The sequence below is a fragment of the Chionomys nivalis genome, chromosome 1 (assembly GCF_950005125.1).
Source record: "Chionomys nivalis chromosome 1, mChiNiv1.1, whole genome shotgun sequence".
Lineage (NCBI taxonomy): Eukaryota > Metazoa > Chordata > Mammalia > Rodentia > Cricetidae > Chionomys > Chionomys nivalis.
In genome coordinates this window covers 17,771,265-17,786,356 of record NC_080086.1, presented here as the reverse complement: position 1 = coordinate 17,786,356, position 15,092 = coordinate 17,771,265, and the positions used below count along the sequence as shown (strand labels likewise).

The 15,092-nt window shown below is 37.4% G+C and overlaps 1 protein-coding gene across 1 annotated transcript; it reads right to left on the bottom strand.

Moving 5' to 3' along the window:
* Nucleotides 1-13,186: 13,186 nt before the first annotated feature.
* LOC130867537 (taste receptor type 2 member 103-like) lies at nt 13,187-14,116 on the bottom strand. Its single transcript, XM_057759613.1, has one exon. The coding sequence runs from the start codon at nt 14,114-14,116 to the stop codon at nt 13,187-13,189; it is 930 nt and encodes a 309-aa protein (XP_057615596.1).
* Nucleotides 14,117-15,092: the final 976 nt, after the last annotated feature.

The window sequence follows — 15,092 nt, the reverse complement described above, 5'->3', positions numbered from 1 at the left end:
TAACAGAATTAAACAACCACTGGTCATTAATATCACTTACTATCAATGAACTCAATTCACCTATAAAAAGGCACAGACTAAGAGACTGGATGCAAAAACAGGATTCAACTGCTTACAAGAAACACACCTCAACCACAAAGACAGATATCTACTAGGAGTAAAGGGTTGGGAAAAGGTTTTTCAATCAAATGGACCTAAGAAACAAGCAGGTGTGGCTATACTAATATCTAACAAAATTGACTTCAAACTAAAATCAATCAGAGAAGACAAAGATGGACACTTTATACGCATAACAGGAACAGTTCATCAGGATGAAGTCTCAATCCTGAATATATATGTCCCTAATATAAAAGCAACTGCTTATGTAAAAAAACATTATGAGAACACAAGGCATACATCAAACCACACACACTAATAGTAGGAGAATTCAACACACCTCTCTCACCAATGGACAGGTCAATCAGATAGAAACCTAAAAGAGAAATAAGAGAATTAATGGAGGTAATGAACCAAATGGACTTAAACATTTATAGAACATTCCACCCAAATAGGAAAGAATATACCTTCTTCTCTGCAGCTCATGGAACCTTCTCAAAAATTGACCATATACTCGGTAACAAAGCAAACTTCCACAGATACAAAAAATATTAGTAACCACCTATGTCTTATCAGATCACCATGGAATAAAGTTAGAATTTAACAATAATTCTACCCCCAGAAAGTCTACAAACTCATGGAAGCTGAACAGTCAACTACTGAACCACACCTGGATCAGGGAAGAAATAAAGAAAAATTAAAGTCTTCCTTGAATTAAATGAAAATAAAGACACAACATACCCAAACCTATGGGACACTATGAAAGCAGTGCTAAGAGGAAAGTTCATAGCTCTAAGTGCCCACATTAAAAAAAAAAAAAAACAGAGAAAGCTCACATTAGAGACTTTACAGGACAGCTGAAAGCTCTAGAAAAAAAAAGAAGCTGACTCACCCAGGAGGAGTAGAAGACTGGAAATAATCAAACTGAGGGCTGAAATCAACAAAGTAGAAACATAAAAAAACAATTCGAAGAATCAATGAAACAAAGAGCTGGTTTTTTGAGAAAGTCAACAAGATTGGCAAACATTTATCCAAACTAATCAAAAGGCAGAGAGAGAACACACAAATTAACAAGATCAGAATTAAAAGGGGGGATATAACAACAGACACTGAGGAAATTCAGAGAATCATTAGGTCTTACTACAAAAGCTTATATGCCACAAAGTGAGAAAATGTAAAAGAAATGGACTTGTTTTTAGATAAGTACAATTTACCAAAATTAAATCAAGATCAGGTGAACAATTTAAATAGACCTGTAAGTCATGAAGAAATAGAAGCTGTCATAAAGACCTCCCAACCAAAAAGAGCCCAGGACCAGATGGTGTTAATGCAGAATTTCATCAGAACTTTCAAGAAGAGCTGATACCTATACTCCTTAATGTGTTTTACATAATAGAAACAGAAGAGTCATTGCCAAACACTTTTTATGAAGCTACAGTCACCCTGATTCCAAAGCCACACGAAGACCCAACCAAGAAAGAGAATTACAGACCAATCTCACTCATGAACATCGATGCAAAAATTCTCAATAAAATTCTGGCAAACGGAATCCAAAAACACATCAAAAAAATTATTCATTCTGATCAAGTTGGCTTCATCCCAGAGATGCAGAGCTGGTTCCACATATGAAAATCTATCAATGAATCCATCATATAAATAAACTGAAAGAAAAAAAACCATATTATCATTTCATTAGATGCTGAAAAAGCATTTGACAAAATTCAACACCCCTTTATGATAAAGGTTTTGGAGAAGTTAGGGATACAAGGATCATATTTAATATAATAAAAGCAATATATAGCAAGCCAACAGCTAATATCAAATTAAATGAAGAAAAACTCAAAGCCATTCCAGTAATATCAGGAAAAAGACAAGGCTGTCCACTCTTACCATATCTCTTCAGCATAGTGCTTGAAGTTCTAGCAATAGCAATAAGACATCTTAAGGAGATCAAGGGGATTCAAATCAGAAAGGAAGAAGTCAAACTTTCGTCATTTGCAGATGATATGATAGTGTACACTAGTGATCCCAAAAACTCTACCAAAGAACACCTACAGCTGATAAATACCTTCAGTGATGTGGCTGGTTACAAGATCAACTCAAAAAAATCAGTAGCCCTCCTATGCACAAAAGATAGAGAGGCAGACAGGGAAATCAGAGAAACTTCACCTTTTACAATAGCCATAAATAGTATAAAGTATCTGGGGGTAACTCTAACCAAGGAACTGAAAGATCTATTTGACAAGAACTTTAAGACATTGAAGACAGAAATTGAAGAGGACACCAGAAAATGGAAAGACCTCCCATGCTCTTGGATGGGTAGGATCAATATAGTAAAAATGGCAATACTACCAAAGGTAGTCTATAAATTCAATGGAATCCCTATTAAAATCCCAACAAAATTCTTCACAGACATTGAGAGAACAATAATCAACTTTACATGGAAAAACAAAAAACCCAAGATAGCCAAATCAATCCTATACAATAAAGGAACTTCTGGAGGCATTACCATCCCTGACCTCAAACTCTATTACGGAGCTACAGTAATGAAAAAAACTTGGTATTGGCATAAAAACAGAGAAGTCGACCAATGGAATTGAATAGAAGACCCGGATATTAACCCACTAACCTATGAACAACTGATTTTCAACAAAGGAGCTAAAAGTATACAATGGAAGAAAGAAAGCATCTTCAACAAACGGTGCTGGCATAACTGGATGTCAACCTGTAGAAGAATGAAAATAGACACATATCTATCACCATGCACAAAACTCAGGTCCAAATGGATTAAAGACCTCAATATAAATCCGACCACATTGAACCTGATAGAAGAGAAAGTGAGAAGTAGACTGCAACACATGGGCACTGGAGACCTCTTCCTTTGTATAACCCCAGTTGCACAGACAATAAGGGCAATGTTGAATAAATGGGACTTCCTGAAACTGAGAAGCTTCTGTAAAGCAAAAGACACTGTCATTAAAGTAAAAAGGCATCCTACTGAATGGGAGAAGAACTTCACCAACCCCACATTAGACAAAGGTCTGATCTCCAAAATATATGAAGATCTCAAGAAACCAGACTTTAAAATGCTAATTAACCCAATTAAAAAATGGGGCACTGAACTGAACAGAAAATTCTCAACAGAAAAAGTGCAAATGGCCAAGAGACACTTAGGGTCATGTTCAACTTCCTTAGCAATCAGGGAAATGCAAATCAAAACAACTTTGAGATACCATCGTACATCTGTCAGAATGACTAAAATTGAAAACACTAATGATAGTCTTTGCTGGAGAGGATGTGGAGTACGGGGAACACTCATCCATTGCTGATGGGAATGCAAACTTGTGCAACCACTTTGGAAATCAGTGTGGCAGTTTCTTAGGAAATTTGGGATCAACCTACCACAGGATCCAGCAATACCACTCTTGGGAATATACCCAAGAGATGCCCAATCATACTACAAAAGCGTTTGTTCAACTATGTTCCTAACAGCATTATTTGTAATAGCCAGAACCTAGAAAAAACTTAGATGCCCCTCAATGAAAGAATGGATAAAGAAAGTGTGGAATATATAGGTATTAGAGTACTACTCAGTGGTAAAAAACAATGACATCTTGAATTTTGCATGCAAATGGATGGAAATAGAAAACACTATCCTGAGTGAGATAACCCAGACCCAAAAAGATGAATATGGTATGTACTCACTCATTCGTGGACTCTAGCCATAAACCAAGGTCATTAAGGCCATAGTTCACAAGCCCTGAGAAGCCAAATAACACGGTGAACCCAAAGAAAAACATATATAGATCCCCCTGGAAATTGGAAGCAAACAAGATTGCTGGGCAAAATTGTGAGCATGGGGATTGGGGCAGGGGTGGGAGTGAGGTTGGGGGAAAGGGGAGAAGGGGAGATGTGAAAGAGAAGGGAAGGAATGGCAATAGTTTGTGGGAGTGGGAGGGTGGAAATGAAGGAAGGGCAGATATAGGATCAGGGAAGAAGATACCTACATTAAGGGATCCATTTTAGGGTTGACAAGAGACTTGGCTCTAGAGGGGATCCCAAGTGTCCACAGGTATGTTCCCCAGCTAGGTCCTTGGACAGCAGAGGAGAGGGTACCTGAACAGTCCTTGCCTCACTATCATGCTGATGATTATCTCAAATATCACCATAAATCTTGTCCGGTGACATATGGAGATAGAGATAGAGCCCCTCATCAGAGGAACAGAGTGAGCTCCCAAGGTCCAGTTGAAAGGGAGAAGGAGGGAGAAGAAAATCAAAGAAGTCAGGACTGCGAGGGCTTGGTCCACCAACTTAGACAGTGTGCCTGTTCTAATGGAAGCTCACCAAATTCAACTGGACCAGGTCTGAATGAGCATGTGATCAAACTGGACTCTCTGATTGTGGATAACAATGGGGGCTGTCTGAGAAGCCATTGATAAAGACACTGGGACTTGTTTTTACTGCACGTTCTGGCTTTTGGGGACCCTAGTCTATATGGATGCACAGCTCCCTAGGCTTGGATGTAGGGGGGAGGGCCTTGGACTTCCCATAGGGCAGGGTTCCCTGCCCTCTCTCAAGCAGGGTGGGAGATGGAGGAGGGGGTGTGGGGGAGTGGGAGGGCATTGGGAGGAGGGAAGAAAGTGTAAATAATTGAATGGAAAAATAAAAAAGAACATTTCACCTAAACACAAAAAAAAATTAAAAAAATGAAAGAAATGGAGTTTTTAAAAAGCCAAATAAAAATGGAAAATACACAGGGAGTCTAGATATTAAATGTTATTGTGTCATCTTTACATCATTTGGCTGATGAGAAAGGAGAACAGCTGCTAAAAAATATTTGATTATAAATGTTGCTGGATTAATTCAACCTATATATTTTGAAAATACCTTGACATCAAAATTTAAGTCAAAAAATATCTTACTTTGGAGAAGAGGTTTTGCATATGTTTCCACAGGAAATGAAAGGCTGTGGATTCATTCTGGGTTAAAAACAAATAAGGTTTGATCAAGAAAGACCTCTGAAAAATCTTCATTAGGAGAGGATGACCCAGATAACTAAACATTTTAGAACACCTCTGTTGCAGTTTCCTCTGAATACTTCAGTCAGTACTTGACCATAATCCTAAATTTTCTTTGGATCTCCATAAGATTACCAGCATCCCCAATGAGGAAGAAGTAGCCAAGAAAACTATGCCCACATTTCCAAACAATGAATTATAGATGTTTGTCTTTGTCTAGCATGCTGGTTACAAGTTGGATAATGATCAGGAAAAAAGCTAAACAAGGGCAATGAGATTCAAGATTCTTGTTTTAAAAAGAAAAAGAAAGGAGAACTGCTATAGGATAATGCTTTTGTACACTGTAAAGATTTGTCACACATATTGGTTTAGTAAAATGCTGATTGACCAGTAGCCAGGCAGGAAGTATAGGTGGAGCATCCAGACTAGGAAAATTCTGGAAAGAGAAAAGACAGAGATGCAGACACCACCCAAACACAAAGGAAGCAAGATGAGAATACTTCACTAAGAAAAGGAACCAAGCCACATGGCTAAACATTGACAAGAATTATGGGTTAATTTAAGTTGGAAAAGCTAGTTAGTAACAAGCTTAAGCTAATAGGTCAAATAGTTTATAATTAATAAAAAGCCTCTGTGTCTTTCTTTGGGGCTGAATGGCTGTCCAGTCGGACAGGACAGAAACTTCCATCTAGAGAGTTCAGAGGGCAACTTGAAGAAGTTGCCTCTCACCTACCATGTAGTTCTCAGTGTTAGAACTAAGTCCTCAAGGTATGAGTTAAGAGTCTTTATCTACCAAACTATGTTGCTGATAATTTCTGTGGAACATTTGACTTGTGATTTTTAGTATGACTGCCATCCTACAGATACTTAAAATAAATAGAGATTTTAAATTAATTTTTGTAGGAATTTTACATACAGCACTAAAATCCACTCCTAATCATTCTACCTCAGCCTCCAGAGTAATTGCAAAAAGTGACTTGAGCAACTTTTTCGTACAGGTGTTTTGCTGAGTCTGGAGACAGCTTCCCTCCATGACAATCATTACTCTCATTCTCTGATGATATCTTCATGCATAAAGGCTAAGTTTTATCTGAGAACCTCAGCTCTACACTGAAAAACAGTATCACACCTGTGTGAGTACCATACTGCTATGAGGAACACAAATGGCTGACAAACAAACACTATGACATCCCTTTCTTACTGGCTGAGAGTTCACATTTTATTGTAAATCACATGTTTTTTATCAAATTATTTCAGAATGCTAAATGGAAAATAAACACTTATTTTCAATTAATAAATATATAAATGAACTATGTTTCTTTGAAAAATTAATTTAGTTGTCTGGAGATGGCTCAGCAATTGAAAGCACTCATTATTCTTGCATTCTGGTTTTCATTCTCAGTACCCACATGGTAATTCACAATCATCTGTAATTCCAGTTCTAGGTGATTGAAGGCCTGATGTGAAACGCCCCTCTGTGTACTGTGAATATGTTTTACTACCGTTTGTTAATAAAGAAGCTTCTTTGTCCTATTGCAAGACAGAATATTGCTAGAGGAGAAATCCAAGCAAAGATTCATAAGAGACAACAGATTCTGAGAGACAACAGTGGTCTCTGGAGTACCAAGATGTAAGACAACAAGCCACAAACCTTGTGGTATAATATAGAAAAATAGGAATGGGTTAATTTAAATGTAGGAGCTAGCTAGTAGGAAGTCTGAAACCATCTGTCAAACAGTTTGCAATTAATTTTAAGCTTTAGAGTGATTATTTGGGAACTGGTAGGCAGGAGAGAAACCTCTAGTTAGAAATGCCCTTTTCTGTCCTCCAGAGTCACTGTATGCATGCAGTACACATACAAATATGCAGGCACACAGTAGTGCACATAAAATACAAATAAATTCATCTATAAAAACAAAGTGAAAAACTTGTAGTTTAACATAAAGTGAGAAGATTGAAGTGACTTATTTGTGGAAATAATCCATGAAGAAAGAATTTGACATCTCTAAGAATTCACAGGATTGTGTCCTAATTCAAATTTAACAGCACTAATTTAAATTTCACACAGGACATATGACCACATCACTATGCTCAGTTCTCAAAGGTTCCTTTTCTCAAATTAATTTAAATGTTCAACTATTTGAGTAAATTTATGCATTTTATTTATTTATTACTCTTCCATTATCCAGACAGTCAATACTACCAATATACATAAAAAACAAATTTATGTAAATTACATCAGTGAATCTAAGTTATTGTTCAAGATCACATAAAGTACTTGTTCTCAACCTTTGGGTTGGAACCCCATCGGAAATCACAAATTGTCAATAGTCTTAGAAACTGAGACACTGCACTTTACTCTCTCTCTAGGGAAATCCCCAAACATTCAGATATGCCCACATTTGAGTACCCAGAACTGTATTAAAGGGTCAAAGTATTGAGCCTTCCTAATATCAGAATGCAGCAACGGAAAACACAGATTAACATTCCTCCAATCTCAGAAGCAAACTAAAAGATAAGGAACATTTCTGAAAGAATTATTAAAAGTTATTATCAAGAATGTTCACAGACTGTCCAAGTTGTACACAAGAAGGGCACAACAGCTGGTGATGAAGGCACCAACAGTCCTACCTTTCAAATGGTCTTGAAACACTTCAATGACCCGGCATTTTTGTGTTTTAAAAACAAGGCTTTTCATGACAGTGAGACAGGTCTGCTAATGGTAGTATCAATTTATTTCAAAAGTGGATGATGAACATCAAAGACTCTCCATATGGAGTTTGCTTTAATTTGTGGAAAAGTTAGCCACTGATCAAAGAAACTGTTTTTGCCTCAACAGTTTCTTCTGATAGTATGCTGTCCAAAGTGGACAAGCACGACACAAAAGAAGGCAATAGCAGAACTTGGTCAAGACAAGATAGGACAGTCCTTCAAAATTCTTCCTTCACAGAGAAGTCTGTCAGATATTTTAGGCATGTAGGTGTTGTGGGAGCTGAGGGCTGTGTTCCTGCCACCCCAGCTCCTGGTCACCTGGCTAGCTTATGCCCCGAAACAACAACACACAAACTGTATTCTTTTAAACACTGCTTGGCCCATTATGTCTAGGCTCTTCTAGGCTAACTCTCACACCTGGACTAGCCCATTTCTAATAATGTGTGTAGCACCCCAAGGTGCGCTTACTGGGAAGATTCTAGCCTACATCCATCCTGGGTCAGAGTTTCATCGCATCTGCTCTGGAGAGCAGAGGCATGGAGTCTGAGCTCACTTCCTCTTCCTCCCAGCATTCTGTTCTGTTTACTCCACCCACCTATGTTCTAACCTATGACGGCCAAGCAGTTTTTTTATTTTTTAACCAATGACCTTCCTCCATCATTTCCCCTTTTTCTGTTTAAAAAAAAAAAAGGAAGGCTTTAACTTTAACATAGCAAAATTACATATAGCAAAACAGTTATCAAGTAAGAATTACAGTTACAATATTTACATCTATTTTTACTTTATCATAACTAAGGAAAAATATAACTAACTATTCTTCAACTCCATCAAAGACTCCAGAAAGATACAATATTACCTAAGCAAACAAGAAATAAGCAACTTTCAAACTCTAGAAATGACAGAGACATCTCACAGCCTTGACAGTCACCCAAAGTTTCTCTGTACCATTGGGGCATCCATCTTTGGCCTACAGGCCCATAGTTTCCAGCAGACATTTCCATGAAGCAGGATATTTCAAAGGCAGTTCAGTCACTATCTGCTGTGTCCTGCAGAATGTCTTGCAGACTCTTTCAAAAATCAGGAACCCTGAAAGATCATCTCACTTTTAGGCAAGTTCAGCAGTCCTCTCTCTGTGGGTTCTTTGTGTCCAGTTTATGCAACAGTCCAGGCAAGAGCAGTTTCTTGCCCAAATGGCTATCAAACTCCATAAGGATCCTCTTCGATACCCATCTTCCTCTTGAAGTAGATTGGTGCTGCCAGGAGCAGAGTGTCTCATTGTCATGAATAGTCCTAAGTTATTAAAAGATTTAAAATGCCATATTCTATAATCTTTGAAAGATATGAAGAATGCCTATCTAAAATATATCTATGTACATCTAGAAAATCTTAACTAACATGACTACAAACTTAACTATTATGATTATCTATTAACAACTTATATACATTACATTTTTAAATGAACTACACAATCACAATACCTTAATCAAGATCAGAAATACATATACATATAACAAAATTGACCTTAAATTTCTATCAATAAAGCAAAATCTATACTAATGCAAATTATTCATACCTATATCATATCCCCCTTTAAATGTAAAAGAACATTTATAAACAATATTTGGGAATATGGGCGCAGTTATTTCTCTCTGAACTGCTTCGTGCTGAATGAGGGCGCTGATATTTAGGTCTTTCATGGTATAACCTGTGTGCTAGATTCATCTCTGTCCCACTCGGCAGTTGAGTGAAGTGATTTTTGCAAGGTGTTCACAGCAACCTTTCCAGAGGCCGTGGTCTATCATACCATATTGGAATAAAAGCAATCCAAAGAGTCTCATCCTCTGTGAAAACAAAAGAAGAAACTCTTTTCCAAAGTATCATATCCTTAGATCCAAATTCTGAAGTCAAGGTATTTTCAAAATATCTATGTTGGATTAGTTCAGCAGCATTTATAAACAAATATCTTTTAGCAGCTGTTGCTCCTTCCTCAGCATTCAAACAATTCAAACAGAGCATAATAGCATACAGTATCAAAATTCTCTGCATATTTTCCATCTTTGTGCGCTTTATTTTAATCTCTACTTTTGTTTATTTTTAGTTTTATTTTTTGCTTTTTGAGACAGGTTCTCTGTATCTTTGACCAAGAATAACTCTGTAGACCAGGCTGTCCTTGAACTCTCAGAGATCCGTCTGTCTCTGCCTCCCAGGTATTGGGATTAAAGGCATGTGCTACCACACCTTGAAGTCACAGAGTTCAACTCCGAGGTCAATCTACCTCTGCCTCCCAAGTGATGGGATTAAAGGTGTACTACCACACCCAACTACTCTCTTTCTTCCTTTTTTTTTGTTTTTTACTTTAAAAACTTTAACTTTTAGTCTGCATATATTTTTAACACACTGTAAATCATTTAAAGGTTTTCTTTGTCTTTGAATCTCTCTATACTGTATATCTCTCTTTTTCTGACCACACGAGCCTTTACATTACTGAGCAATATGGGTAAGATTAAAGCCGTGGCTTTGCCGGCTAGATCCAGCTCATTCCTTAGCTTTCAGCCATGCCGGAGGTACCGGCTGTAGCCTTGTTTATTGCCACAAGTCTATGGCATTTCAAGGTCCTTGCCAGCAAACAAGCTGCAACAGTACGTCCCCAGCTCTGTTGCCTCTCTCTGTAGCCTCTCTCTGTAGCCAGCCCTCCTCCCTCAAACAGTCAGAGCTTGTCCTGGCAGGACGGACCAGAAAGCCAGCATTTTAAAACAGCACATCTTTTTTTCTGCTATGGCTGAAAACAAACAAGCATGCAGTCAGCTTTTATCAATACCATTTAAGTGTTTCATGACAGGACCTTTTAAAAGAGCAGCAAGGTTTGCAGCTAAAGCTGAGTCAGGAAGCCTTTCTTAGATGAGAGTGCTTGTTTGCCTCTAGCAAGAAGAGCAGACCCAAGAAATTGCTGCTACCACATCGGGCACCATTATGTTGTGGGAGCTGCGGGCTGTGTTCCTGCTGCCCCAGCTCCTGGTCGCCTGGCTAGCTTATGCCCCGAAATAACAACACACAAACTGTATTCTTTTAAACACTGCTTGGCCCATTATGTCTAGGCTCTTCTAAGCTAACTCTCGCACCTGGACTAGCCCATTTCTAATAATATGTGTAGCACCCCAAGGTGCGCTTACCAGGAAGATTCTAACCTACGTCCATCCTGGGTCAGAGCTTCATCACATCTGCTCTGGAGAACAGAGGCATGGAGTCTGAGCTCACTTCGTTTTCCTCCCAGCATTCTGTTCTGTTTACTCCACCCACCTATTTTCTAACCTATGAGGGCCAAGCAGTTTCTTTATTTTTTAACCAATGACCTTCCTCCATCATGTAGGCATTTAGGCATATAGGTATGTCCCAACATTACAGAATAACCTTAGAGTGACTATCCAGGCTGACAGATTTCTCTGTAATTTCTTAGTTTTGGAAGTTGCTTGATCTGCACTTCCTGTTTAGTCAGGTAATATCATATTCTTCTCAGGTCTCTAGTGGGGTTAAAGAAAAGGTAATTATAGCTACAGTTTTCCTTAGTTATAGTAGAAAGCAAATTAGGTACAAAACTTAGGACTTACTAAGTTAGAATAGATTCATATATTAAGATAGGTAGATGATAGATAAGAGAGAGAGAGAGAGAGAGAGAGATGATAGATAGAGAAAGAGAGTATTTTCTCTGATTTCACCAAATACTAATATACTAGACATTTTGAATGTATTTCTTAATTGAAAATTGTTCCTATTGTATGTAGTTTTAGTATTTTAGAGCTGAATCGTTTCCTTTTTATTTAGATAAAAAGTAGGAAATGTTGTGGCCATTCCACTAAGTCAATAAACCTTAGTTGAATCAATGGATGGGATCATGGAATGACTGACTAAGATCAGTCATAGAGTTGCTGAACAACTAGGGAGGACTGCTAGAGGCAGACAGGAAAAGAGCCATTCTGGGGAGATTTCCAGGGCTGGTGGGTTGGGAAAAATATGGCAGAGGGTCAACCAATCGACTCACTGCTCTTCCTTGGATTTATCAGGTCTTTATCACAATTTCTGACTCTCAAGTTTGTATTATACTGGGGTAATTTAGGTAATTGTTTAAAGTATGAAACTGCAATAAACTGAAAATGTTTCATTTTATAAAGAAATGTTTAAAATCAGTGGCTATCCTTCATGGTGGTGTGTGACTGACAGAGGACAAGACATTAGCATTAATTCCATGCCCTACACAACCAAAGGAGAAAAGATACAAATCATCAGGTCGAGGCACTTAAGTTTTTTTTTTTTTTACTTTTTTGTTTGTTTAATTTTCTAAATTGATCTTATACTTGAAACATTGGATAAGTATATCTGATGTCTAAACCTATACTATGGACTCAATTCCTTTACATTTTTCTAGGTTATGAATTCATTATTTGTCATAGAATGAAATAATTATTCACATCTCACTTGTTTGTGCATAGACACATCTTATATATTAGTCATGAATCATTTTTAAATCTTTAAAGAAATAACTATTGATAGTCAACTTATGCTAATATTTGTTTTTACACATAAGTGGTCCTAATGCACATCTTTCTATGACAATATACATATTTATACCTTTTCTGAAAACCTGGACTGTGTTTGGATAGTGCTTAATCTACATAGAATTTTCTGGAATTCATAAAGTTACAAACAACTGGAAAATATTTGATGGGTACAAATTTACACATTGAAGCATTGCTTATCATTAGATTCACCCACATTCCTGCAGTCTCTATTCCCTTCAGATGCTGTCACATCATGAACCCCATCCTGCAGTCTCTCTTTCATTCCTCTAGAACTTCAACAGTGCTTCTCACCTCCTGTGACTTTTCCAGACAGCAAGACCCTTAAAGAAAGGGCAGAAAACAGAAAAAACTAACCACTGTTATATACTAAGTATTCCATTTTTTTCCTGCAGAGACCTCTTACCAGAACTGTCCATGGCCCCTCTGAATCACCTGATGTGGCCAGACTACCAAAACACATGCTGTTTCCATCTCCATTTAGATGATCTCAGCTAACCTTGGGTCTATTTCCTCATGGAACAACTTCTTCTCCGTTTCTTTCTCTCTCACAAGAGACCTTAAAACATCCTGATCTCTGTGACGGACAGAATCTTATCCTTATCCCCGTCATTGCTGCCCGTCTCATCACAAACAACAATGCTCTCTATCTTCTGCTCCAATGAATTATTTGCCTGAAGGATCGTGACTTCTGTGTTTCATAAACCTGATTCCTTTCTAAAGTATAGCTATTATGAACTGATTTTTCTCTAGAATGTGGAAGAGGACATCTGAAATGTTTTAAGTACCTCAATTCTCTGTATATTTGTATCTACACCTCAGCCACCACAGCACTAAAAGTGAGGCCTGCCTTAGCTTACTGTTCCCCAGAATCAAGACACATGAGTGTCCCGAGGGGAAAGCTATTGCTGTAGTCCAGAAAAACAAAACCATAAGATTTTTTTGTAGAAAGTTAATATTCCAAGTCTGTAAAAGAAGTGACATAACAAAAACAGTATATAGTAACAGGAAGGTGGCCACACTTTGCAGGGACTTTATGTGGGCCGCAGCGCTGACATCTCGGAATTGTTTGGCATTGCACCGCATGTTCTTCAGATGTCGACACAGAGAGAAGATGAGCAGGAGGAGAGTAATCAGGGTCACTGTGTAGGGGATGAGTGTGAACATCGTGTTGGTGAGGAAAATGAGCACATAAACGTCTACAGTGTTATTGGAACTAGACCTGTAAGGTGTGTTTACTTTAGGTCCATCAATGAGTATATTTATGACTATAATGTTTATAAACAAGATTATCAGAGACACCACCAGTGTTATCAGTACCACTTTTTTTGCTTTCCATTTGAGGGTAAGAAAAATGGAATTTGAGAAATTAGCTATCTTGAGAAAATAAAAGATGCTGAGGCATGTAGCAAACCAGACACTGAAATGATTGCTCACCATCCAGGAAATAATATGCCTTTTTAATACTGTTCTCACTGTCATTGCAGCTGGGTCCAGTAATGATACCAACAAAGTTGTGACCAATAAAAACAAAAAAGCAGTTCTGGAGATGGCCAGAGCAGTAAGGATCTGATCCACCAAAGAGATCTTTCTTCTCTTCACCCAGTCCACGATGTTCACCAGTGCTATGAATGCATTTCCTAAACTTCCTATGATGAATTCCATATTTACAGTAGTTATAAGTGTGGCCTGTAGGATAACACTTATTGTCACTGCCATAATGCTGGTTTCTTCTGCACTGCAGATGATGTGCTAATGCAATCTTCTAAAACTCTGTGTCTGATTCTCAACATGTTTGCTTGCATAAACTCCCATAGCCAAAGTCAAAGATCCAACATTTACTAATGAGCTGGTTGTTTTTTCCATAAAAAACTTTGTTGAAGACAGCCCAGCTACACATCATCCAGATGTTCTTTGCCAGAAGTATCTTCTGTAGTTGCCACTGAAGGAAACATTGACTACCTACAGGCTGCCATGAAAATAAAATTATATTAAATTGTTTTGTTTTGTCTCATGTACATTCTTTAGTCTGAATACATTTTTTCTGGACCACTAATATTATAGAAATATAACTAAGTCAGGAAACAAAAATCTGGACTCACATATAAAATAAATAGCTCCTAGAATACATCAAAATGCTGTCTATAAAAGGCCCTACATATGTTTTTCAAAATTATTTCTATACATTTTCAGTTACCTAATAAATGACAAAAATCACTATTCTTCAAATATTTGATACTGAGGATACTAATTATTTTACTTTTTATAAGGCCATCATTCAGACATATGCCTGTACATATAAATATACATGAATAAACATTTTATCTAAATCTTCATCGTTAATTTAAACATTGATGTTTAACATTTATTGTGTATCTACTTCATGCTAGATACTATGATAACTGGTGAGACATTGTCTAAAATTACTTTAAAGTTCAGTTGAGGCAATAGTAATATAAATATTTGTAAACATGAGACTGTTGTATCTACGAGAAAAAAAATAGATGTTTTCCTCCAGTGCTATAAAATAGACAAAGATTAAATAAATGGCTTTGTCTCTTTATGAAGAATGTTCACAGCTCTCTATTTCCTTTTGCTAGTGTATCTGATTTCTCTTCCAACACCGAAGGGTTTTGGACATTATCTGTTTCCTCCAGTTTGCATCAAGAGCTGTGCCACTAAGCTACCTGAAGTA